Consider the following 24,636-nt stretch of genomic DNA (forward strand, 5'->3'; position numbering starts at 1 on the left):
CAGAAATTAGATTTTCGGTAAGGAATTTTTTTCTTGAAAGCGCGTAGGATTTCGGGGGTATGTCTATTGACCAAAAACGATTGTAATGGACCCCCGTAACTAAAAATAATTTTTTTACAACGATTTGAAACTTTTCATTTTCGACGAAAAATTTAGGCACCTACCCCCTGTCGATTTTTCTTAAAAATTACTTTTTCATTTTTAGTCATTTCGTTTGACGTCCTACAGAAAAGTTGTCTAATACTTTTCTCTAGGTACCCATGAGCTCTACTTTGGAAAAAAATTTCATTGAAATATATTCACAATTGTAGGAGTTGTGGTCGTTTGAAAATTGCACCGCACTGAAAATTCTGATCTAGTAGGCAGCCATCGGTAGATGGCTGTCAGCCCGTTAATACTAATTCAGTGAATAGTTTCTCGGCTGACCGCCATCCATGAGAAGAGGACGCTAAAATCACCTCGGAATTTTCAGGTCGGTATGACAGTCAGATTGGGCTAGGAAGTTCCATATGGTGTTACGTCTACTCTTCTAGCTCGTTTATGTTTGTACCGTGTCTGCCTGCAGGGTGGTTGGTTCGGTAGGGTAAGCCGCATTTTCTATCGACGAGGGCAAAGGCGAGACTCTAAACGCAAAAGGACGCGAGTGGCGTGATTAGTGAGTGTCCGTCAGCGGCACTGCACCATCTTTGAAATAAGTAAGGTTAGTTTTTGGATAGGTGTAGAATCGATAAGAAGGAGGAATAACAGTTGATTGGTAGTGAAACTAGAAACGGTCGTCCGTCGATGACGCAACGGTAGGGAAAAGCGGTAAGCAATGTGTTTGTTGAATCGTTAGCTGTTGGCTATATACTAATAATAGGAATAATAATAATAATAATAATAATAACGATAAAAAGAGGAAGAAGAAGAAGAAGAAGAAGAAGAAGAAGCAGCGGCGTAGAAATAGCGTTGTGGTCGTAATTGGGTGTAACAACCTCTGATCGTTCACGATGGCCGCCAGACTATTGACGTCTGTATTACGATCCGGTAGAGGATTCGTTGGACTATGGAACGAGAAAGGACTTGTCGGTGCTGGCAGGACCGGAACTCCGCTAAGCGTCGGAAGGTGATGTTAACGTAACGAGTTTCGGAGCTATCAAATGTAATTGCGCGATGTAGATACTCGATTATATAATCGTGTCCTAACCTAGAAAAGACGGTATCTCGAAGTAAATGGTACGAACGTTACAGTCAGCAGCGCAATGGACACCAATGGTTGCCCGATGACGAGTACGTGATGGACCTGTTAAAGAGTGTAAAAGTAATGCACGGCGGTAAATTACCGGCCTGGGAATTACCAGATAAAACCGAAACTCTGCCGGACGATGTGACACTCATTAAAAACATAACTATTAATTTTGGGCCGCAACATCCTGCTGCGCACGGAGTGTTACGACTGATCCTCGAGTTGAGCGGAGAAAAGGTGGTTCGTGCCGATCCGCATATAGGTCTTTTGCACCGTGGTACCGAAAAGTTGATAGAGTACAAGACGTATATGCAAGCATTGCCTTATTTCGATCGTTTGGACTACGTTTCCATGATGTGCAACGAGCAATGCTTTTCCATGGCTATCGAGAAGTTGCTAAACATCGAGGTACCTCTGCGTGCAAAATATATCAGGAGTAAGTAAAGTACAAGTTGTTTCTTGTCGGTCTAGTACGATATTGGTTTTGGGATACGTTTAGTGGTCGGGGTGGCTATTTAAATTTTTAGCTCTGTTTGCTGAAATTACAAGAATCTTGAATCATATAATGGGAATCGGAACGCACGCACTGGACATTGGCGCTCTGACGCCATTCTTCTGGCTGTTCGAGGAACGGGAGAAATTAATGGAATTCTACGAACGGGTAAGCGGCGCGCGAATGCACGCCGCTTACATACGTCCTGGTGGTGTTTCTTTGGACATACCATTGGGTTTGTTGGACGATATATACGAATGGGCCTCAAAGTACGCCGAACGGCTAGACGAAATCGAGGATTTGTTGACATCGAACAGAGTATGGATCGGCCGTACGCGAAACATTGGTGTGGTAACGGTCGAAGATGCGTTGAATTGGGGTTTCAGCGGCGTGATGTTGAGAGGTTCGGGATTGAAATGGGATTTGAGAAAAGTGGCGCCTTACGACGCGTACGATCTCGTCGAGTTTGACGTTCCGATTGGTAAAAACGGGGATTGCTACGATAGGTAAGGATCGTTATCGAACACCGGAGGCGTATCTGTTTAGTTTGCGGTGCTCGTGTGTTGTTAACCGGTTGCGGTTTATTTATTTTAGATATCTTTGTCGCATAGAAGAAATGCGACAGTCTTTGCGAATAATTTATCAGTGTCTGAATCAGATGCCTCCGGGTGAAGTAAGGATCGACGATGCGAAGATAGTACCCCCAAGACGGGAAGAAATGAAGAACAGTATGGAGGCACTGATTCATCATTTCAAATTATATACGCAAGGGTTTCAAGTTCCGCCAGGTGCGACGTATACAGCGATCGAAGCACCAAAGGGTGAATTTGGAGTCTATCTGGTTAGCGATGGTAGCAGTAAGCCTTACAGGTGTAAAATCAAAGCTCCGGGTTTTGCTCATTTATCCGCGTTGCGTTACATGGGTCCCGGTTGCTTTCTCGCCGACGTGGTAGCTATTATCGGTACCCTGGACGTAGTGTTTGGTGAAATCGATAGATGAATAAATATCGACGAGACAGTACTATATCGACGAGTTTCTCCTTGTAGTAATTCGTTTTTGTAGAGAGCAGTTTGAATGCGTCGACGATAAAAATCGAAATAAAATGTATTTCTTTTCTTGCGTGAAATGTATTAATTTCAAACTCACTGGGAATCGTTAACGAGCAGTCGAGTAATCGATTGTTTTAGGTTGCGCGGTATTTTTTAGAAACCGATTCCATCGATCGTGGTATTTTCTTGGGAAAAGGTTAGTTACTCGAACGTCAGAGCGTTGGATCGATCCTTGGGGACTAGGGATTACTTTGAATTTGTTTAAACGGCTGGTTACCCGTTACCCATTACCCATTACCCATTACCCATTACCCATTACCCGTAGTTAATCGGTAAGCGGGCGGTAAAAATGATGTCGTCGGGCGACAGGTATTTTACCAGCGTATCAGTAGCCACCAAAGGTTCGTAACGATAATGATGCCATTCTCGGAGTCAACGGGATTAAACGGCGGTCCTTGCGTAATATTTGTACAATCACGAGTATTACGTCTAATGTGATATTACCGCGATCGAGTCTAGACTGGTAAAATTGTCTGTAAATGTGTTTTCGTGTCGCGAAATTACAGGGATTAGGTTCCAATTAAGAGGTCAAGGCTCTCGTCGTTATCCGTAATCCTGTCGTGTCTCGAGCAAGGGCAGTGCATTCGTTACACAATTACACGACGGCAATTGCGTGCTTGTTTGTGCCAACGAACGCGTCGTTTGGTGAATTCGTTGGTGCAACAGTTTGGCGCGTTTCTTCGTGCCCCTTCCCCCCTGACTGGCGTAGATTATCGTTTCGATTCGAATCGGAGGTAAAGTAATTCGGAAAGGTGTATCATCTGTGGTTGTAATTTCAGGGGCTTTCCTCCTGCAATAATACACAGTGACGACGAGAATCGGATAAAGAATTTGAAATTGATTTTTTTTTCCTTTTCGTCACACGCACGCTGAGTTTCGTCTAATTTATCAAGTGTTTGTTGTAAAGCATAATAAAATTTAATATACATATAAAAGCTTTGTTTAAAGGATGTTTTCGTAAAAGAAATATTTGATGAATTATTAGGTATCGTCACGCACGTATATATGTATTATTTAATAGTAAAGGTTTGTTGGCGTTTAAATGAATTTCCGACTGGGTGGTTAAAAAAAGCGAGGCGAAGACGACGGATCGAAAGAACGTGGTCAGTGGCAGAATAAATATTTGAAATGTAAAATAAGAAAAAGTAGGAAGGGAATGGCGCGGTGGCGGCAGGGTAGTATATCAGCATCGAGAGATTCGAGGATAATGTTAGGAAAAGGTGAAACAGAGGTAATGGGAGGGTCAGGAGAAGGAGACGATGGACTGTGTGGGAAAGCAGAGGGAGGGGGCAGAGTGGTGAGGATGAAGGTGGGTAGGGATAGGAGGCGAAATAAAAGGAGAATAGGAAATGGCAATAACGGTAGCAGAGTAGGGAGAAGCCGGGGTACGGAAAGGAAAGAGAAACGGTGTAGCTAGATACATAGTTGTCGCGGCGTGGTCGCGGTGGTTAGGCGGTGGCAAAGTGTACGTGGTGCGAAGGTGGGAGGAAGGAGGCGAAGGTTATAAGAGGAAGAATAGAAGGAACCGGTGGAACGGATAACCGATGAAACGTTCGGAGCGTACAAGTTGGAAGTAACGCGGCGAGTGGGGGTAATAATAAATCGTTCACCTGAACTGCAGTGGTACGGGAACGGAGTAGCGTTCGTTTGGTCATCGTCGCGCAGTGTTTTAGCTAACGTCGTCGCGATCGTTTCTCTTTGTTCTGCTCCGTTTCGTTTCGTTTCGTTTCGTCTCGTTTCGTCTCGTTTCGTCTCGTTTCGTCTCGTTTCGTTTCGTTTCGTTACGTTTCTTTTGGTTTCATTTCTTTCCCTTCCTTTCCTTTCCTTTCCTTTCCGTTGCATACGTTTCTCCGCGAGATCAGCTTTCGCTCGCGTTTCTTTTTCCTCCGGTTCGACGTTAGATGATTGGTTTTCTCTGGTCCGGCGCGGCGGATTGTTCAATCGGTTTAAAAGTTTAATCGGAAATCCACGTAATTGGCGCGTATTTTTTATTGTTACGGATCGTTGGTGTTTTGATCGCGTGGGCGAATGCGAGCACCGAGCGGATTGTTGGCCAAGGTGGTCAGAGGAGAGTCGGTGGTGTAAAGAAGAGTCGGCTCGGCGCCTTGTGCGTCTACGCGGCTAAAAACGATTTCGATAGTTTGATCTGTGGATAAAAGTAAACCGTTTCGTTTGGCCGTGTTAGGTTTCGTGGTTGTAACGCGTATCGTGCATCGAGCGTGGTTCGTCGTCGACGTATTACCAGTGGCACACTTGTCGCTTGGAAAGGAGAATAGACTTTCTCCTTCTCGTCGTTCCTCGTACCACCGCCCCTGTCGCTTCGTTCTTCCGCGGGAATAAACGCGGTCGGGAAGTTTGAGTTGTACGGCGATAAGGACGACGACGACGACGACGAGGACGAGGAGAAGAGCAAATACTAATCGTCGAGAAGAAAAAGCGCGATAAAGGCGAGAACGTGTAATACAAAGTAGAGAGAGAGAGGAGTTGCAGGAAACGCGTGCAGTCGTTTGGGTGAAAGAAGAGAGGGGCGCGGACCGTGTGCGAACGAATACGTGGACGCGTATACGCCGCGGTGATTGATCAAGATGAGGGTACATCGTGGGATTTGCGCGAAACTGCAAGGCGGCTTCCTCAGACGATGGTGTGAGTAAAATGCACGACAAAGATCATATACCGTACGTAGTTTGTTGGAGCGATCGGATTAACGTCGAGTCGAGTCGAGTCGAAGGGTAGATTAACGAGACGATTACCGGCGCCAGAACCGTCACACTTGGTACGCTGTTAATTCGATTTGATGAACGTGTCATCTCGTATGCCTACTCGATGAATCACCGTCGCTACGTAACGATCAACCGACGACTCGTTGACGTTCTCGATCGCAACTCGCGATTACTTGCTACTGTCTTTATTACTTTCACTTTGAGTTTGCGATTCCCGAGCGTAAACGCACCGATTTTTTCTCTCTGTTACGTATCTGGATATCTATCGAAGGTATTGTCCGAATCACGATGCGCGCGAAAGCTAACGCGATCGAGCGATACGAAATTAGCCGGTGCGGCGTGGCACGCTGCTGCTGCTGCTGCTGTTGCTGCTGTCTGTATCCACCGAGCAGCTAATTTTTAACGCATAAAATGCGCATCTACAATTCCCAAGTATCGAATGACGAAGCTTCTGATCGAGGAAAAATATGTGATTCGAATAGCGAGAAAAATAATTGTCGCGTGAGTGTCGCAATGACGCGACGTAGCGTTTTTAGGAGAGTTAATGTAGTGCTCGCACGTAATTGCATAGCCTCCGGATATTATTGGCGCGTCGGAAAGCGAACTTTGATACTATTACGAGAAACAGTCGAGTAAGAGGATACCTGTGATTCCGGAATTATTATCAAGATTTTTCTCTGGTCGTTTGCGCACTGGTTGCGCAACTTTTTCGAGCAGCTGGAAAGTCGCGGGACGAGTCTCGTCGCGGTTCTTTCGATATTCGAACGCGACCACGTAAATATTCTCGGCCGAGAACACACATTTTGGATAACAGATGGATGGTTAGGTTTGGAAAAGAAACCCGGAATCTGGACGTTTAAAACCGCAGACTCGTTGGGATTGATTCGAATCGGCGATCGGCCGTAGAGGTTGTTTCGTTTGCTAGACGCAAAGTACCTTCCGAGTAAGAGCAGGAAGCGTTGCCTTATATAATAGCGAGTCGGTAATTGCTGACAAGTACGCGTAGGTAGGTATGTAGGTTCGGTATTTCCAAGTCGAATGAAACGCACGCTCCGCGGGACCATGGTTAATATTTCAACCGATGATCCTCGTACAAGACTAGAGATTTTTACTGTCGATGTAACGTAGGTAAAGATGAAAAATAAATAGGTAGAAAAGGAATCGCGTACGGCGTGGAGGATAAAAGAAAGGTAACGGAATGAAAAAGAAGGCAAGAGAAAGAGAATAGGTGGTACGTACGTGGCAACGTGGTAAACTGCCGAGGCAGGTTTTCGCTCTAACGAGGCTCGTTCCAAGCTCCACGCGCGCAACATATCGTGATACGAATTATCGAAGGAACGTTGCATTCCTCTCGAGTGAATATCATCGGGGCAACGGTGCTCGTGCGCGTTTAGTTGCTCGAGAGGATAAGTGTTTTCGGGTACGCGACCACCTGTTGCCAAATCCGTTCCCATTCTAGGAAAAAACCGAATTTCTTGCTCGTTGCCGTATTATTATTCGATCCGCCGCGAGCCGAGAAGAGTGCTGGCCAAACGGTCGATGGTATAATTTATTGGCCGTGTTACGGCGAAGGTGAACCGCTCGCTCCCTTGGAATGTGCCGTACAAAATTCCATTCTCGCCGAGATTTTACGCGTAAACGAACGGGAACAGGAACGGGAACGGGAACGGGAACGGGAACGGGAACGGGAACGGGAACGGGAACGGAAACGCGAACCGAGTAAACAGAATTTTCTCGGGTCTATTGACGAGAGTACGAGACTATCTTGACCGGTAATTCGCGGCCATTGCGCTTTCACCTATCGGTACTCGTGTTTCGTGGACGAATTAGCTTGTGTCGTAACGACGTAATCGGTTCGCGAAAGGGAAGCTAGTAAGATTGAAAAGTGTTTATCGGTGTCCCGAAGCAAACACATCGATGCGGTTTGTTCCTGTTGGCGCCGCGTGCCGTTGATCGGTTCTCGTCCAAGATGTTTCGCGTCGTCGACAACGATTCAACTCGGTTGCGCGATTGGAACAGCCGCAGCAGCTCTCGTTGGTCGACTGTGAGAACGGGAACGCGACTCGAGTACAGGTTGTGTTTCTGCGCGAAACTCGCCGCGGTGATTTCTTTCGAATCGCCGGATACTGCTAGTTGGTTCCTCCGTCTCGGACCGCAATTTCTCTGTCCATCGAAATCGATTGTTACGTAAGGAGGCTAGTGACGCGCGAGTTTGGAACGCGCGACCGACCGTTTCAAGCAACCCGCTCGTGGCTGGCTGTCCGATCGGCCCTCTTTCTCCGTTCGACCACGATGCCTTGCTGCCGTTTCTCATGCCTCGCGCATCTCTCTATCCTTCACGAATTTTATCCTCGCCAATAAACTAACTATCGTCGCTCTCGGTTTTTATTCTTTTTCTTTCTCCTGTAACATAGATAAATGGTATAGTTTTTGGAAAGAGGACATTTCGTTAATAGTTTAGAACATGGAGAATTAGAATGAAAGATAAAACTGTGCTGGTAAATATCGACCGTTTCTAGAAATAGTTGGTAAATTTGGTTTTGCGCGTCAAGTATGGAAAAGACAGAGAAGGCGTTCTTTTATCCGTAAACAGCGCTTCGCTCGTTGCAATCATCTACCGTGTCCTCAACAACCGGCTACGATTACGAGATATTCATGGGCGACCGGTTTTTTTTATTTATTCGGGTTCGCCGGTTATTATTCGACGACCGAGTGTTTCACGTTGCTGGACGACGTTCCATTTATGATTGGCGAGCACGGTTGATCGCCAGCGCCGGGTAACGGTTGCCGATACCGAGCCAGCAATAAAAATTTGTCCGATTGGCGAGCACGGTTGCGCGACGCGGGAAATCGTTATTGACCCGTCTCGTTGGAATTTCCACATCGGCTGACGACGCATTGCCCTGCACAACGAATGCATACGCGACGTTAGCGTTACTTGCGACACGCTTTTCAATGCGTTTCATTCGGACGAATTTCACGACGTAATCGATAGTCGTCGGTCGGCTGACCGGGCTTTACCTACCTCGATTCCTAATCTACGAAACGAAACATTTTCTTTTTCGAGAGTCGTCGGACGGGGACGGATTTGTTTGGCCGTGCGTCGCGCTCGTGGAAAGTTGTAGCTTCGAGGTCGCGACACCGGCTCGAAGGATTTTCTAAGGTCGGCCGCGTGACGGTGACGTCTGCGGCTGGATAAATCGTGCTTTGCATTCTCGATGCGCGATCATCGCGTCGCCGGTTTTTCTCCAAGCTCGTGCGCTATTTGCATCGAATTTCAATACTTGGAAAATTGTGTAGGGACATCGACGGACGAGCGAACCGAAAATCGAGTCTAGGTTACGACTTTCGAAGCCTTCGTCGGACTTGAAAAAGTAAGATCGCTCGTTACGAAGGTCGATTACTCGTACGGTCAGGCGTTACGAGTATTTCAAACTACGTGATTGAAAAATTAATCGCCGGTATAGTCGTTGCTCGAATTTATTCGCATCGAGCGCGAGCCTAGTACGAGAACAATCGAGCGCGTCGGACGACACGGACATTTCGAGGTATCGATGTTTCCTAATCGTTGCGTTGGCAACTTTATCAACAAGGCCGACACTTTCGAATGGGTTTCTTCGTCTTTTTGGATCCGAGACTCGATGCACCGCGATGGGTGGTAAGAAACAATTAGACGTTTCTATGTAGATCGACAAAGGGTACTTGTTGCTTACTTTCTTGCTGGTTGTTCGGTATTCTGAAAATTTATAACAAATAGAAGAAATAGCGAATAGCGGAAGGGAAAAGCCCCGTCGAAACGCGAAACGTAAGGATTCTTCTCCGGAAGCGAACAAACGCGACACGATAGAAAGCAAACGCGATCGCGACGGCAACTTTCTTTCGTTGCGTGTTTGCGCGCGCGCTCCGTTGCGGTGCATCGCGTCGCGTCGCGTCGCATCGCGATATCATCACAGCGATAACAAAAATAATAATAGTAATAATATGGTTGGAAAACGTAGGGTGGCGAGGAGGAGGTTGGCAAAAGTCGACAAAAAAATCTGTACATTTTCCGTTTTTCGGTGTGGATAGCGTTTCTAAATTGATACATATGTATGTACAACGTATGTGCGGACCGATGGAGCGTCGTTCGACACACAGGTACAGTTTTCGTCTGTTTATAGGGGCAGCGGTAGCCGTTGGAGCTCTGATGATCATCGTAGCTGCAATTTTAGCCGCAGTGTTTCCAAAACTTGTCGACGTTCTGATGAACAGAGAAATAGCCCTCCGCGAGGGTGGTCGTACGTTCGACTGGTGGAGAGAACCTCCTCTCTCGCCTCAGCTGAGCGTCTACATTTACAATGTAACGAATGCCGATGAATTTTTAAACGATGGCGAGAAACCGGTGCTGATGGAGCTCGGCCCTTACGTCTACATGCAACAGTGGGAAAAGGTCGAGGTGAAATTCAACGAGAACGATACAGTGTCGTACAAAGTGAAGAAACGGTTCGCCTTTTCGCCGGTAAGCCTTTCGATTTTTTCCATTCACTAGTTTACGTTTCACTAGTTTACGTTTCACTAGTTTACGTTTTACTTATTTCTCCCGTTTCTTTTCGTCTCTTCTTTTAACAAGCAACGATCGCGAACGGGTCAAAGTAACAGAAAAATGTAAATAACGTAGAAATTTGTCGGTTCAACGATCGTCCCCCGCTTCACTGTTACGTACGATAAATTGCTACGACACCGAGATACGTACGTTTATGGATACGTCGCGCGCGTCGACCAATTGGAGAATGTTGCTCGGAAGAGTGTTGCCACGGAGTGAGCCAAAAGCTTGGAGAGTAATTCTGTTGCTGCGGTATGACGCAACGGTGCTAGGTAACGATACGCGAGTTGAGTAATATCGTAATAGCGGAGCAACGCGCTTCCGCGAATTAAAAGTAAAGCTGTACGCCGGGCAACAGTAGCGTGGCACGATTCTCCGAGAGACGCGCGACGCCGCGACACCTCGTTCCCAGTATTGTTACGAGAAACAATGTGGGTCGAACGAGAGCGCAAACGATCGGATACTACTGTAGGTAGCTAGCACGGTGTGCGTCGCGCCGATAACCACGCGTGCTCAATATCTATCTATCTAGCTATCTAATTACATGGTCGACCATCGTTTAGCCGACAGAGCGTGCACTTACGATGATAATTGCAGGAAAAATCGATCGGCTCGGAGGAAGATTTGGTCGTGGTGCCAAACGTGCCGATGCTATCGGCGACCAGCCAGTCGAAGCACGCGGCGCGTTTTCTCCGACTGGCGATGGCTTCGATAATGGACATTCTGAGGATAAAGCCGTTCGTCGAAGTGTCGGTTGGCCAGTTGCTCTGGGGCTACGAGGATCCGTTGCTCAAGTTGGCCAAGGACGTAGTGCCGAAGGAACAAAAACTTCCTTACGATCAATTCGGATTGTTGTATGGAAAAAACGCGACGATGCCCGATCGGTTTACCATTTTCACCGGTCAAAGGGACATCACCAAGTATGGAATTCTCGACAAATGGAACGGAAAGGGCAGCCTTGGTCATTGGACCACTCCGGAATGCGACAGCATCGCCGGCAGCGACGGCAGTATATTCCCTCCGCGCATTAACCAACAAACGGTGCTCAAAATCTTTGACAAGGATCTCTGCAGAGCCTTGCCCCTAGTCTTTAAGGTAATCGACGATGTGTCTCGGGTATCCGAATCGCGGTTCGAAACGAAATTCTTCTTTCAGGAGGAAGTGACCACCCCCGGCGGAGTTCCTGGATACAGATTCGTCCCTTCCAAGGATGCTTTCGGCTCTCCGAGCAGAGTCGAATCTCAGCGATGCTTTTGTCCGGCGGGACCACCCTGCGCTCCCGAGGGAACCTTCAACGCCTCTCTGTGCCAATACGAATCACCGGTCTTGATCAGTTTTCCGCACTTTTACCTCGGTAATATACATATCTATAATTGTGTAATGTAATATCGGTCAGTTGGTTTTACCATTCTCAACCAACGCACTCTATGGTAACATTTTACAAGGAACGGAACGGTCCGTGGATTTCGGTTCGTTTCGAATATCGTTTCCCACGTATTCCAACGGCCTGCGGTGGTGCTCACGCTAGTCGTGAGAACTTTTCCACCGGCGAAATCGTCCTCGTTCGGAATACGCGACTCTGCGATTCACGCTTTCGCGAACGACAACTTTTCGATTCATTTCAAATATCTCGGTCCACTAATTTCCCCCCCTCCCCCCTACCCTTGCGATACCCTTACAAGAACCCTTAGAAAAACGTAACGAGCGTTTAATTGGAAACTACCTTTCAGCGGATCCTGCGCTCCGCGAGGCGGTAAGCGGGATATCGGCACCGATCGAGGAAAAGCATCAGTTTTACATCGATGTTCAACCGATGATGGGTACGGCGTTGAGGGCCAAGGCAAGGATTCAGATTAATTTGGCGGTTAGCCAAGTACGCGATATCAAACAGGTCGCCTCGTTTCCGGACATTGTTTTTCCTATAATGTGGTTCGAAGACGTGAGTATGCGCTCAACAGTTTCTACTATTGCTCGTACCGGTGGTGCTCCTAACTAGTGGCCCCGCTATTGCTTCTTGTCGATTCCCGTAGTCGTAAAAGTGTAAAAAAAACCTCGCGCGACAATTGACACCGTTCCCCATACTAACGGCATTCCATTGTGTGTGTGTTCTGCAACGTGTTTCCAGGGCATCGACGAGCTTCCCGTCGAGATGCGTAGTCTGATGAAGATGGCTGTTGACGTACCACCGATAGCTCGAGCGGCAGTATCCGGAGCTCTGGCAGCGATTGGCGCGATCGTTCTGATAGGCGCGCTCGTGTGTTTGGCGCGCGCTGCCAAGCGCCAGGAGAAACTCCACCTCAGCAATCCGTTACCGTCGAACGCCAACGCTGGCAAAACCGGTCAACTGAATCCAGCTTTCCAGAATTCCTCGGGTTCCAAGTAGCATGCTCGACCGAGCGACGCTGGTGGCGTCGGTGGCGTCGGTGACGGCGTCGGTGACAGCGTCGGTGACAGCGGCGGTGGCGGCGGTGGTGGCGGCGGTGGCGGCGGTGGCGGCGGTGCTTCCGATCGTCTACGCAAGTCCACGTTTCGCGACGAAACGCGTCTTGATAAGGGTAGTGCGCGCGTACCTTTCTCTCGCGTTGATCTCGACAAGGATAGCAAATGCGAATATCGCGCGGCGATACGATGGTTCTTGGTCGTTCGATTCGCGATTACGAATTTTCAATAAACATGCGGGGAAAAACGAGTCGACGACAACGCGCTTGTTGCGCTGTATCGCGTAACGACGATTACTTACGCGACCACGCGTCTCTTCAGTTTCGGTTTTATTTCACTTTTTTCTTTTCGTTTCTCGGGCTTACGATCGCGTCCCTCGCCTCCGATATATCCAATATTTCAGTTAAATACACCTGCAAGCACGAAACGAAAGATTATTGGGAAAAGATGGTAGACGATATAATAATAACAGTTGGCGAACGAGTTTTAATAAATTTCGAGTATTGCGCACGGTGGTCAAGACGAGGTGATCGGGTTCCAAAGACCGCCGATGCGCGGTATTTGCTCGCCAAGTAGTAGCCAACAAAATCGTTCCGTCCAATACGTGCATACGTGCACGTATATTTATATAAATGTATATATACATGCAAACACGCACGCACGCACACACACGCACACACGCACACGCGCTAGCGCGCAAAGACAAACAGATACGTATATGTATATACAAGTACAAACGTGTACTCTGGATTGCGTGCGCGAACCTCGACGAATCCGACAGCGATCGAGATATTATTGTTATCCATTATCCGTTTCTGTACATGTATCTCGTTATAAATGCGTTACTAGAGATAGATTACGGTTAGGTTGTTGGAAAAAATTTAGTTTTCTACGACGAAGCGAGAAAAGTTAGTAAAATAGCGAAATTGTTTGGAAATCGGGCGTTATTCGGGTCTATTTAAAAGGATTATTTTTGAAATTAATAAAAGCGTCGGACAGGTATTTGCTCGTTGTCTTTGATGCGGTCTGGGTTAGGCCCTCGTCCTTGCAGGCCAGTCGAGAACTGTTTGTGTTATTCCTGATACGCGACGCGACGCGAAAGAAAAAAGGTGTTTGTTATCTCGTTTGTTGTATGTAAAATGTAGTTGGATGCAACGTGGGGTTATCAGTCTTGGTAAAAAGAAACATCGCGAAACGGTCTATTGCGTGCAACGTCCGTGTATGTATGTACGTGGTTGCGTTGTTGCGTTCATCGAGATTCTTGTTCGATAAGTAGTCGTACGGCGTGCGCGTACGACAACGGAATTCACCCACGTGTCTCGATAATCGCGCACACATCGACCGACGCTATTAATATCATCCCGTTGGCGAACCCTTTGGCTGCTCCGACTAGCCCGATAACGGTTATGCTGGTTCAGTTTCGTATCAATTTACCATTAAATTTACTCGAGTCTTGTTTTTTTTATTGCGTCCAACGACGAAATGCTAAAGTCGCGCGTACGTTTTCCTAAACTCGAGGAGTTAACGAGGAAGCGTGTCGGAAAAATGTCGCGTTCGATTTGGCTGGTGCTGCGATGATTCTGTTTCTTTCTCTTTCTTGAACGCGGCAACGAACGCTCCGCAAGAGAGAATCACGCCGATCAAGCTGCACCACTGAAATCCAGCTTCGACGGCGTTTACGAGGTAATGGCCGCGATAGAGAATATCCTGCACAGATTCGGGTAGCTCCTCTATTCCGGAATCTATCCAGATCAAAGGAAGAATCGAGCCGTCTTGCAGATTCCCGGCAAACGGCACGCCGGTCGCTTTTCGTACTTCGAGATTCAACTGAAACTTCATTCTGGTGGCGACCGTAACGGCCAATCTCTAAAATCGGTAACGTCGGCATCGTCAGTAGAGTATAGGTTGATATCGCGATCCTCGGTATAATATAACGAATAATACGTACCGGATGGAGATCGATGTAGCTGTCGCGGTGTTCTGGTCGAGGCGCGAGTCCGTCGACAGCCTTGAACAGCGACTCGTCGCCCGAATAAAAGTGCGGGAACGAGACGAGAAACGGAGCACCGGATTTACAAGTGGAAATGTTGAACGTCCCGAGCGGGGGACATCTTCCAGAGATCGAATCGTACGATTCCTTCGAGCAAAAACACGAGTCTTTGTTGCGAGGCGACGTAAAAACGTTGCTCGATATTTTGTACCTATGGTCATTGGACTGATGAAACGTTTCGAGCGACGACTCGCAGCTTTCTTTCTTTCTCTCGTCCCCGGATCGTTGGAAACGAGACAAGGAAAAGAAATCGAGAGAGAGAGAGAAGCGGGAAATGAAATATGTAGTTGCGGTTACCTCAATGTGGGAATGCCGTTGGAAAAATCGCGACGCTTGTAACTGAAAGGAATCTGCCTGCATAGGTCTTTCGCGTAAACGTAGATATCCGCGTACGGAGGCTCGATCCAACGGGGTGGAAACATGCTGCCGTCGGTTCCGTACACTCTGTCGCATCTTTCGTCCCCCCATATTTTACGATCGTTCTCTCCGTTTACGCGCTCGATAAGCCCAATGTTTCTAAGATCTTGGACACCCGTGTTCATCGTGATACGATCCTCGTTGACGCCGTTTCTCTGAAATCCACGCAGACCGATCGATAAGAGTGGTCCGCGGCGTCGCGGTACAAGAAAAGCCCCGAAAATCATTCGATACGTACGAATGCGAGAATGCCGAATTCGTCAAAGGGCAGATGATGCTTGAGCGAGGCAAACGGCTTCGCCACCTGAAACAACTTGTCCTCGTAACCCCAGAGGTACTCTCCTACCGGTAGCTCGAGGAACGTTTTCGACCGCAGACCCGACAAAAACATCGTCAAAGCGAGCTGCACCGCGTACGGTAGATTTCGCGAAAAAGCGAGCGTCGACATCAACAGCACATTCGGCACGATCACCGTTTCGTTTTCCGACTTGCCAGACACCCATCGATAACTTCTTTTCTCTTGATACGTCACCGTACCGTTATCCTCCAACACCACGTTTAAACGGTTCAGAGTCTCCCGATAGACGAACGGACCGACTTCTTGCACTCGCAGCTTGCTCGCGTTACCGCTCTCAAACTCGTGCAAGTTTGTGTAATTGAACACGTAGACGTGGAACGCGAGTCCGACGGGCGGTCGTTGCCACATGAAAAATGCCGGGGTACCGTTTCGTAGCTCCAAGTTGGACAGAATCGCGTCTCGGAACACGTTCGTGAACCAAAACACCACAAACACCACGATGCTCGTTATCGCGGCCAGTCCGTACGACCACCGAACCCGCCTCTTCTTCGCTCCGTCCAAACCGATCCGAATCGCTCGCGCCAACCTCTTCTTCTCCATCTTACAGGGTCGCTGTAACATGTAACCTATCGGTTACTATTATTTTCACGATTCACCACGTCCGATCGCGTTCCTTCGCCTTTTCCTCGGCCTACTGAATCTCCATCGAATACGTCCACGGCGCACAAAAATCTCCCCACCTTTTCTCGATTCCTCGATAACCTCGCCGCCGCGGCGATGACCCTCGTTCGCCACCAAACTTAGGACACTCTCTGGGAATCCTCTTCAAAGCCTCCTCCTTTCTTTCCTCTTTCTCACACGACATCACGCTCGCCCGCTCAATTTCACCCCCTTTTTCCATAACACGACACGGTGCTCCTACGAAAACACGATTCCACATAAACCGGCCAGAATCGTCCAACGATAGAAACTTTCAGAGTACCTCGGGAATTATTTTATCGTTCCGGGACGGAAAAATGACCGACAGTCTATCGTTTTGCCGCTCTTTTACCAAACAACCGTTTCTTTAGAAGATAACTGTGCTTCCAAAACTACTTGACAATTCCTTTTGCTTACTTTTATCATTTTTAACGTTTAAACTTCAACTTTACAGTCGACGCATTTACTTACCTATGTACCTACCGTGCTGTGTTTTTCGATCGGTTATCATAGTACAGAATAGGCTTCTCAACTTGGACGTATCTCGACTCGCTCAAGCCTAATTTGCAATGTACTTGTACTGAAATTCATTTTTCATTTTACAGTTTACCTATTATGCGTACTATTACTATTTCCATCGCATATTTTCAAACTAATTACAACTATTCCATATAACAAAAGCTGGCCAAAAATAAAAACGAGTTTCCAGAGTTCCGTCAGAAATTTTTCCATCAGACTTATTAAGGCCACCGTTTGCTAATCTAACATAAAAATTCTTCCATTCAAAATGCTTCATCCAATATGACCGATTCTGTACGTTCATTAGGGTTGCATGAAACTTGCTAACCCGTTCTTCGATCGAGGAGATCGAACCTTCGAACCTTCTTTTCGGATATTTTCAAACATTTCGCATCTATTTACGCAAGATTCAAGTACAAGCAAGACTTACAGCGATGACCAGTGATCAATTATTTATATACCTTTTTACATATTAACTGTTGTAAATAAAATACCCGAAAAATCTATTTATTTTTTCGTTCCATGTCCTTTCACACAAGCTTTCTTAAATTTTTCAATACAACCTTTTACAAAATTTACTTTATCGATAGTTTTTTTTCATCTGGATCCTTTCAGACTTTTCTCTATCGATCATTTGATACTTTCACAGTGCCAGTGCAGTCAAAGTAAACCTTATATCCTCTATTAATTTTTGTTTACTATACAAATCGGTCATATTGGATTCGCCATTTTGAATTATCAAATTTCTATTTGAAATTTCAAATCGACGATCGCAGAAACCTCTATGCGTATATCAGTAATATTCGTGCGATATTGAAAAATTCTTTCCAATTTTTGCCAGTCTTTTCAAGAGAAAGATCTCGTTGATTCGCGACGAATGTATATCGGTGTCGATAGAAATCTCCAAGTAGGAAGCCAGTGTGAAATGTTAGGGGACGCACGTCGCGCGCGTTCCATCTCGTCTCGATGCGCTCCAACGCCTGTGATCCGATTTTATCGAGACCGTTCGATGTTGTGACTGGCAGATGCCCTTTTCACCCGCTTGCTTCTACGCTAACATGCCGCGCGTTCTCTGCTGTTTGTCGTTTGCCTTTTACGCGCAGACGTAACGAGTCGTATGATAGATACGAGGCTCTGTAACTGCGTTTCTTATTCGCTGTGCTACGGTTATGCAAGTAACTCGTTCAAGCGATTTTCAGTCTGCTATAAAAACCAGACAGTCGGAAAACTTACGTACGATACGTGTCGTACATATACATGTATACGTATAATTTGAAACTCGTTAAACCGGAACACCTCTGTTTCTCCAATCGTTTTACAAGCTACGAGCAACGTTAACTCGCGTTTCTTCGAGATATACGCCAACTCGTTCCTTTCCTCCCGATACCTGTTTCCTAAAACACCCAACACCCAACGTCCAAGTGACGGATTTTCAAACGATGCGCCATATCGTCCCGCCTATTGCTACAGCCGACTCGACGTGTCAAGAAATCTAGTCTTCGTTAGCTCTGTAAACTCTAAACGATCAAGTTATACAGCTGACAGAAATAACAGTATCTCTCGCATTTTCTTATTATTCAATTAAATGCGCTTAACGTGACGCGTATTGCACACGACTTGTAAGATATATCCTATAATACGTACAAGATTACAAAACTCATTATCAGCAATATGAATGAATAACCTATAAAGAGTAGATATCTGCTAAAAAATAAATTAAATAAATTTTTATAAACGATTAATAATCACAAACAAGTGTGACCAATTGGGTGTCAAATAAAAATAATTTACATTCTCATAATATTTACTCATTTGTTTAAGAAATGTATCGCGTGGTCCGTCATGCGTGTCATACACACCACCGACTCTCTCATCTGCAAACTTACATGCGATGGATCGAGACAGTTTACCAGTTCTTTCGAAATGCAGCCATATCTGATTACGGATAGTCTACGTTTACGTTATAGGGGTATTACGTTATCGTGGCCACATTGTTTCTTCTTAATCAGGATCTAGGTACGTTTTACACTTTAGCTTCCTTTAATTTCATTATTCATTTTCATTAAATTTCTAGAGAATTTTCGAAAACAGCCAATCAGGAGACCGTACGATACTCATTTTTGTTCGATCAAGGTACTGTTCACACACGATCCGTCTGGTAATACGATCTACGTATCTACCGTACACGTGATTATGCGTATAATACGTACTTTATACTTTGACAAGTACAAGTGAGGTTAGTGGACATTGTTTCTATCCATGTTACGTAGGTTGTTTAGTAAAAGGTTTCTTTTTAACAATTTTCACGTATTTCAAGTAACAAGAATTCCTTGGATCATTGGGAAACAGCATCCTACTTTTCTTCTTAAAAGTTACGGTGATAATCATGGAAACGAAAATAAACATCGAGGAATTAGCGCTAGAATCGAAGCAGAAGAAATTTCCTTCGAAAGATCGTTCGAACGACGAAAATAAAAGTCAAGTGGAAAGTAAAATAAATACCGATAAAGCGTCAGAATGTGAAAACATTGTTAATTCTACCGAGAATTATACAACCGATTCGTCGGAAAATACAAGCAATACGGTTAATACCGCTACGTTCAAAAAGCCGACCGTAGTTATCAGTCCCAAACGTTCTCGGCCAGTAGGTCAAATTTCGAAAACATCGATACTTTCGATAGATGAAAATACCATTCGTTGTCCGGACCATGTTCCGATACCTCAACAACATTCCAACGATTCTCCTTTTCCATACGTAGAACCCTCCTGGGGTGGACGACCAGAAAAGGTTTATGAAATGGAGGTATTAAAATCTGGAGTCATCCTAGAGACAATTTCGCTCGCCGAACAAAATTTCTACATTGTTGGACGGTTGCCTTCTTGTCACGTATCCCTAGCACATCCAACTATTTCGAGATATCATGCTGTTTTGCAATATAGATCCATGGAAGACCAGGATGATTCCAAAGGATTTTACGTTTACGATTTGGGAAGTACTCATGGTACATATTGGAATGGAAATCTTATAAAACCTTACGTTTACGTAAGGGTACGGGGCGGTCATATGCTTAGGTTTGGTTGTAGTCAAAGAAAATACATCTTAAAAGCACCACCGGACGATCAAGAGGAAGAATCTCGATATACTGTTTCAGAATTAAAAGTATTTTTTAGTTTTTTCGATATCATGTTTTCCACATTCAACGTCTATTTAATTTAGCCACTACTGTGCTTCCAATAAGGAGAAATTACATTTCAGGAAATGAAAGCGTTGGAATTAGAAAAACGGGGTACGAACGGGGAAGCATCCGTAGATGATAAAGAGAGCGATGGTATTGATTGGGGTATGGGCGAGGATGCAGACGAAGAAACAGATTTACAAGAAAATCCTTATGCCTGCATCGTTGACGAGAATTTAGTTTTCGAGGATCCTAAGAAAACTCTAAGAGGCTGGTTCGAAAGAGAAGGATACGATTTGCAATATAAAACGGAAGAGAAGGGACCTGGGCAATTTTTATGTTGGGTGGAGTAAGTACAGATTCTTAATACGATACGTCGTATACTTACGTGCATTTTTATTATGTATCTTTTCATGAAAATTATAGTCTTCCTATGGAAGAAGTTATCGGGCGTTCGGTGAGAGCAGAAGCTCTTGTCAAAGGCAAAAAGAAAGAATCTGTTGTGCAGTGCGCGTTGGAAGCCTGTAAAATCTTAGACAAGTATGGATTGTTAAGGCAAGCAAATCATGGTAGGGGCGAGAACTAAAAACTAGTTTTCCAAGTAGTAGTATTACCATACCGTTTAAATTTTCCATCTATCTCTTATCAAATTTGAAATACTATAATCCTTGGCAACACTTTGTTGGTGTATTTTACGCCCTCTGAACAACAAAAAGACTTTATATAAACGTAAATCTTTGAAAACTTTATTAGAAAGTTATGAGAGATTGTTGGACAGTATTTTGAGTTCGGTGGCACATCGCGGTTCGCGTTGGAACATAAATATGGATCGTTACGCGATACATCAAAGGTTTATTTCATAATAAATTGTGTATAGAAGCGAGGAAAAGGAAAACAAGAAATTGGGAAGCAGAAGATTATTACGATTCGGACGAAGATAATTTTTTGGATAGAACAGGATCGATAGAAAAAAAACGTGAGCAGAGAATGCGACTGGCTGGTAAATTGGAAGAAAAAGTCGAAACATACGATTCGTTGGTGAGTCGATGATGTCTATTTTATCATTTATCTGTTACAAAGATCGAAATTCAGGTAGAAATGTTATTCGTATTGTTTTTCCAGCTTGAAAAACATACAAAAGTTACGAAACGAATCTCACATTTATCAAATTTAATAAAAACTTGGCAAAATGAAAATAATGCAGAGAAGGAAACAACAGAGGAAGACGCGTTAGATGTTTTTATGTCAAGCTTAAATTCGTTTGCTTTAACCAAAAACGATATTGCCAAGATGAAACTGGAATTACAAACTCTTCGTAAAGAGGAAGCGGGATTAATTAAATTATTAAACTTGACACGACCGGCAAATTTACCAGCTCTTATTTATCATGATGTCACCGCAGATCAAACGATACATTTAGGGAAAAGAAAGTCGAATCTTTCGCAAGGAACCTCATCGAAGGCAAGCGGAATTCAACACTCTGTATATTGCTGTAGAAAGGTAAGCAATTATGAGTTTCAAAGTTTCATCGTTGTTAAACATTCCGTTTAAAACGTATAATCCTATTCCGAAATTTCATTGCATATCGCGTAGACGAAACAAACAAGTCATAAAACAGATACAGATAATAATCTACCAGTATCTAGTACAATCACGGACAGAGAAATGGAAATTGAATCTGAACGAGACTCGGACGTTGATGAGAAAGACGAGCTATTATTTAATTCTTCCTCTTTGATCGATAAGGAAAGCCCCGAATCACAGGCTTCTACTATCAGTAATACTACCGTTATTACCCCTATTTCTAGTACTACTACTATCAATATAAATAAATCACACAGAAGAAACGAAAAACTACAAAAGCATGAAGGTGTAACAACGAAGAAACGCCGACAAGATTGGCAAAACTTAGCTTGCCATCAAGACGAGATTTACGCGGATAATTACTCGATGTGGGTTCCGCCGAAAGATCAATTAGGTGATGGAAAAACAAATCTTAACGAAAAATACGGTTATTGAAACGAAAATGAATTTTACAATAGATATTGTACTACTGTAACTTGCTTTTAATGAATTACGTTTCGATATTGCACGATATTGTAAATATCCTTCGTTTATACAATGTATTCCCCTTATGTTAATTATATACATACTTGGTAGTATTTTGAGTTTTTCGTGATATCTACAATATTGTAATAAAAAAAAAAAAAAAAAAGCAAAGCAAACATATAGTGTACTAAGACTTGCGATCACGATACTAATACGGACTTTCGAGGTATACGAGTAAATCTTACACCTGATCTTGTACTTTCGGTAGTAAGAGACGAGCGACGGTTGTAGTTTCGGGAAGGACGGTAACTCCGGGAAAACACTCGAACCGAAACTAAACTTGTCAAAGTCGGTCACACCTACGTCTAATTAAATTTTCGTCTGGAATCTTTTAGAGTCGTAATTTCGACCCGAGGCAACCTCGAGCACAAGTATCAAGAATATTATTCGAGGCTCAAGGTTTAAGGTTTCCTTTGGAAAAACATGAAATGTATCGCAGCAATTGAACCTTCTCCCACCTACCGCCTAATTCGCGATGTCGCTGCTAATGGTTCAAGATCGTTGTTATTCGTTCTGTGGATTTCGGCCTAACGGACGTATCGATAGTTTCTCGACTAATAAGGTATGTACGTACGTTTCATTTGGTCATACTATATCTAAACGCTTTTGATCACCACTACTGGTGCCTTTGTTTAATATTAATAAATTTCTGCTAGAAATTATGTTGGAATTGTGAGAAAAACGGAATCGGATTTCGCGCGTTTTCCCTTGATATCTAACCGGCGTCGATTCATCGTATCTCTTTAAACAAAATTACATATCTCGTACATATTATTTCAAGTTGAATTATTGTTTTTAATGCACTTGATTTTAATTTGCATTTTATTTCTGTCGGAGTCACTAATTGGAATTGAAATGCAAAACGAGAAGTTAGCGGCACCCAATGAACGCCATTGCCATTCAAACAATTCGAAACGCGTAAATATATATTATTATAATAAGTGACAGACAGCATACATACATTTTTAATATATTTTGCGTTTTAATGGCGGTTACATATTTCTGAGTATGAAATATTTATTAACGTTTTAAAAATTTATCACTATTAATTGTTACAATTACATTTCTGTACAGTTTTCGATGCAAATTGATTAGAACATAGAAACTACGCAATTATTAATGGCCGTAATACCGATTATGCTGCATAGCTTATGCATGCAAAACGCAAACGTTTTGGAACGCGCGTGCGCGAAAATAGTGCTACATCTGGAAACACTTGATCAGTCAAGTCATTCCTAATATTTGTATTTTAAGTTTGAGCGGTCGATGCATTTTCATATCAGATATTTTTGATTTTACTTGAAAACAATAAAGCTAGAAGATGGATTACATCAGCGATGGTTAGTGAAATGTCTTCTTATTCAAGGATAAGTAATGTGTCTATATATATATATGTGTATATATAAAACGCAAAACGTATAACCTAAAAATGTTTGGACGTTTCCAGAGAGGCGTTATTTTAACAAATTAATGTTCTTTACATTTGAATTAACTCTCGTTGGGATATTTATAGCGTAGGGTGTTTACGTTTTGTACTTTTCTCGTTTGTAGTAGGGTATAGACGTGCATTTCTTTCGTTCGATATTACTTTGGGAAGTAAAGAGTTGAAATAGTATTGGTTGTTTTTCTTATTAAGACGGTATATTTCAAGATCCCGTAAAGCGATCAATTTGTACATGTAACGTGTGTCAAAGGGTAGTATCATGGTATAAACTCGATAGTTTGATCTGTTTGTTTGAATTATTTAACGTTTTAGGAATGGTTTTATTCCGCGTAATATAATTTTATCTTAAATATTGGATAGCATGGGCTTATATCGCGCCTGTGGGATGGTACATAATTGCAATTGCAATTTCCTTTTGGTACGCTTCTCCATACATTTGGGAAAAATATAGAAATTGGAAACTAAGAAAGGACGAACAGGATTATGCGGCCAAGTATCATAAGAGTAAGCAAATCAGACATGCCAATCCTTTATAGTATTTCATTTACACTATCGTTTATTTTACGCAGCGTATGAAGTTATTAATTTATTTGTACGTACGTAGATACAGATCTTTTGCAAGAAAGATTGTCGGCTTTGGAAGCTTCGAGGCAAAGAATGCAACAAAATTATTATCAGAAATGTATGGTTGCGCGAGAAGAAAAAGAGGTAATTTAGAAAGTATATTTTGGATTTAGAAGGAAATTAAGAAAATGTTAAGGTCGTCGAGTGCAATCGAATTTATCCGAGCGAAAGAGTTAGGGGAAAGAAGGAAAAATAGAAAAAAGAAATTTGTTCTTTCAGTGTAAAAGAGAACAGAAAGCGCAATCTAGATTAATAGATATAAATTTGGTGGGTCAAGGACTAGAGAACAAGTCAAACGATTGGTTCCCTGTTGGTAACGATAAACCTAAATCGGTAAAAAAAGGTACATAGCAACATCGATGGCAACGTCGATGGCAACGTCGATGGCAACGTCGAAGCGATATAGATTTATAGAGTACAGTATGTAATTTTTGTAGACTATAATCCGTTAATGGGAGACGGTTCCAGAGGGTATCGACCGCCAAAGCGCAGCCGCTGCGGAAACGGTGGGTGCGGATAATTAAAAATATTCAGAAACTCGAATCATTTTGTTTTGTAACGCTATGTCGATAGCATCGATAATTGTGAAAAGGTAATCCTTTGTTACAATAAAATTCTATACTTGTGGAGAAGTTGTTGATAGGATTTGAAAGTTACCTTGTATCGGACAATTTTCTCTAGGTATATTCTCGTTTTATTTTTTCGATCGGCCAAAGCGTTACAACGAAACG

At 44.0% G+C, this 24,636-nt stretch overlaps 5 protein-coding genes across 12 annotated transcripts; 4 read left to right on the forward strand and 1 right to left on the reverse strand.

Moving 5' to 3' along the window:
- The first annotated feature begins 555 nt into the window (after positions 1-555).
- Positions 556-2,838, forward strand: Nd-49 (NADH dehydrogenase (ubiquinone) 49 kDa subunit). Of its 4 annotated transcripts, none has more exons than XM_076762185.1 (6): positions 556-700; positions 759-807; positions 897-1,105; positions 1,231-1,661; positions 1,753-2,224; positions 2,313-2,838. In XM_076762185.1, the coding sequence occupies exons 3-6, from the start codon at positions 990-992 to the stop codon at positions 2,716-2,718; spliced, it is 1,425 nt and encodes a 474-aa protein (XP_076618300.1). In that variant the 5' UTR covers positions 556-700; positions 759-807; positions 897-989; the 3' UTR covers positions 2,719-2,838. The 4 variants fall into 4 exon arrangements, with proteins under 4 accessions (XP_076618300.1, XP_076618299.1, XP_076618301.1 ...); XM_076762186.1 differs by having other exon boundaries at positions 565-695; XM_076762184.1 differs by having other exon boundaries at positions 560-816.
- Positions 2,839-4,290: 1,452 nt separating this feature from the next.
- Positions 4,291-13,571, forward strand: Emp (epithelial membrane protein). Of its 2 annotated transcripts, none has more exons than XM_076762537.1 (6): positions 4,291-5,471; positions 9,709-10,046; positions 10,728-11,225; positions 11,286-11,484; positions 11,861-12,069; positions 12,256-13,571. In XM_076762537.1, the coding sequence occupies exons 1-6, from the start codon at positions 5,414-5,416 to the stop codon at positions 12,511-12,513; spliced, it is 1,560 nt and encodes a 519-aa protein (XP_076618652.1). In that variant the 5' UTR covers positions 4,291-5,413; the 3' UTR covers positions 12,514-13,571. The 2 variants fall into 2 exon arrangements, with proteins under 2 accessions (XP_076618652.1, XP_076618653.1); XM_076762538.1 differs by lacking the exon at positions 4,291-5,471 and adding an exon at positions 9,185-9,206.
- Positions 12,972-16,892, reverse strand: LOC143340500 (scavenger receptor class B member 1). The gene is made up of 4 exons (XM_076762539.1): positions 15,275-16,892; positions 14,917-15,191; positions 14,518-14,770; positions 12,972-14,435 (listed from the first exon to the last, which is right to left on the reverse strand). Exons 1-4 carry the CDS (start codon positions 15,953-15,955, stop codon positions 14,091-14,093), a joined length of 1,554 nt encoding a protein of 517 aa, XP_076618654.1. The 5' UTR covers positions 15,956-16,892; the 3' UTR covers positions 12,972-14,090.
- A 1,629-nt stretch (positions 16,893-18,521) lies between these two features.
- Positions 18,522-23,780, forward strand: LOC143340498 (kanadaptin). Of its 4 annotated transcripts, none has more exons than XM_076762535.1 (8): positions 18,522-18,568; positions 18,627-18,788; positions 18,870-19,712; positions 19,809-20,077; positions 20,155-20,297; positions 20,606-20,766; positions 20,851-21,228; positions 21,322-22,141. In XM_076762535.1, exons 3-8 carry the CDS (start codon positions 18,939-18,941, stop codon positions 21,745-21,747), a joined length of 2,151 nt encoding a protein of 716 aa, XP_076618650.1. In that variant the 5' UTR covers positions 18,522-18,568; positions 18,627-18,788; positions 18,870-18,938; the 3' UTR covers positions 21,748-22,141. The 4 variants fall into 4 exon arrangements, with proteins under 4 accessions (XP_076618650.1, XP_076618649.1, XP_076618651.1 ...); XM_076762536.1 differs by lacking the exons at positions 18,522-18,568; positions 18,627-18,788 and adding exons at positions 22,173-22,399; positions 23,642-23,780 and having other exon boundaries at positions 18,799-19,712; positions 21,322-21,706; XM_076762534.1 differs by having other exon boundaries at positions 18,566-18,788.
- Positions 23,159-24,531, forward strand: LOC143340630 (uncharacterized). Its single transcript, XM_076762809.1, has 5 exons — positions 23,159-23,177; positions 23,642-23,785; positions 23,886-23,989; positions 24,125-24,248; positions 24,343-24,531. The coding sequence occupies exons 1-5, from the start codon at positions 23,159-23,161 to the stop codon at positions 24,423-24,425; spliced, it is 474 nt and encodes a 157-aa protein (XP_076618924.1). The 3' UTR covers positions 24,426-24,531.
- The last annotated feature ends 105 nt before the right edge of the window (positions 24,532-24,636 follow it).

Source organism: Colletes latitarsis, chromosome 3 (genome assembly GCF_051014445.1).
Source record: "Colletes latitarsis isolate SP2378_abdomen chromosome 3, iyColLati1, whole genome shotgun sequence".
Lineage (NCBI taxonomy): Eukaryota > Metazoa > Arthropoda > Insecta > Hymenoptera > Colletidae > Colletes > Colletes latitarsis.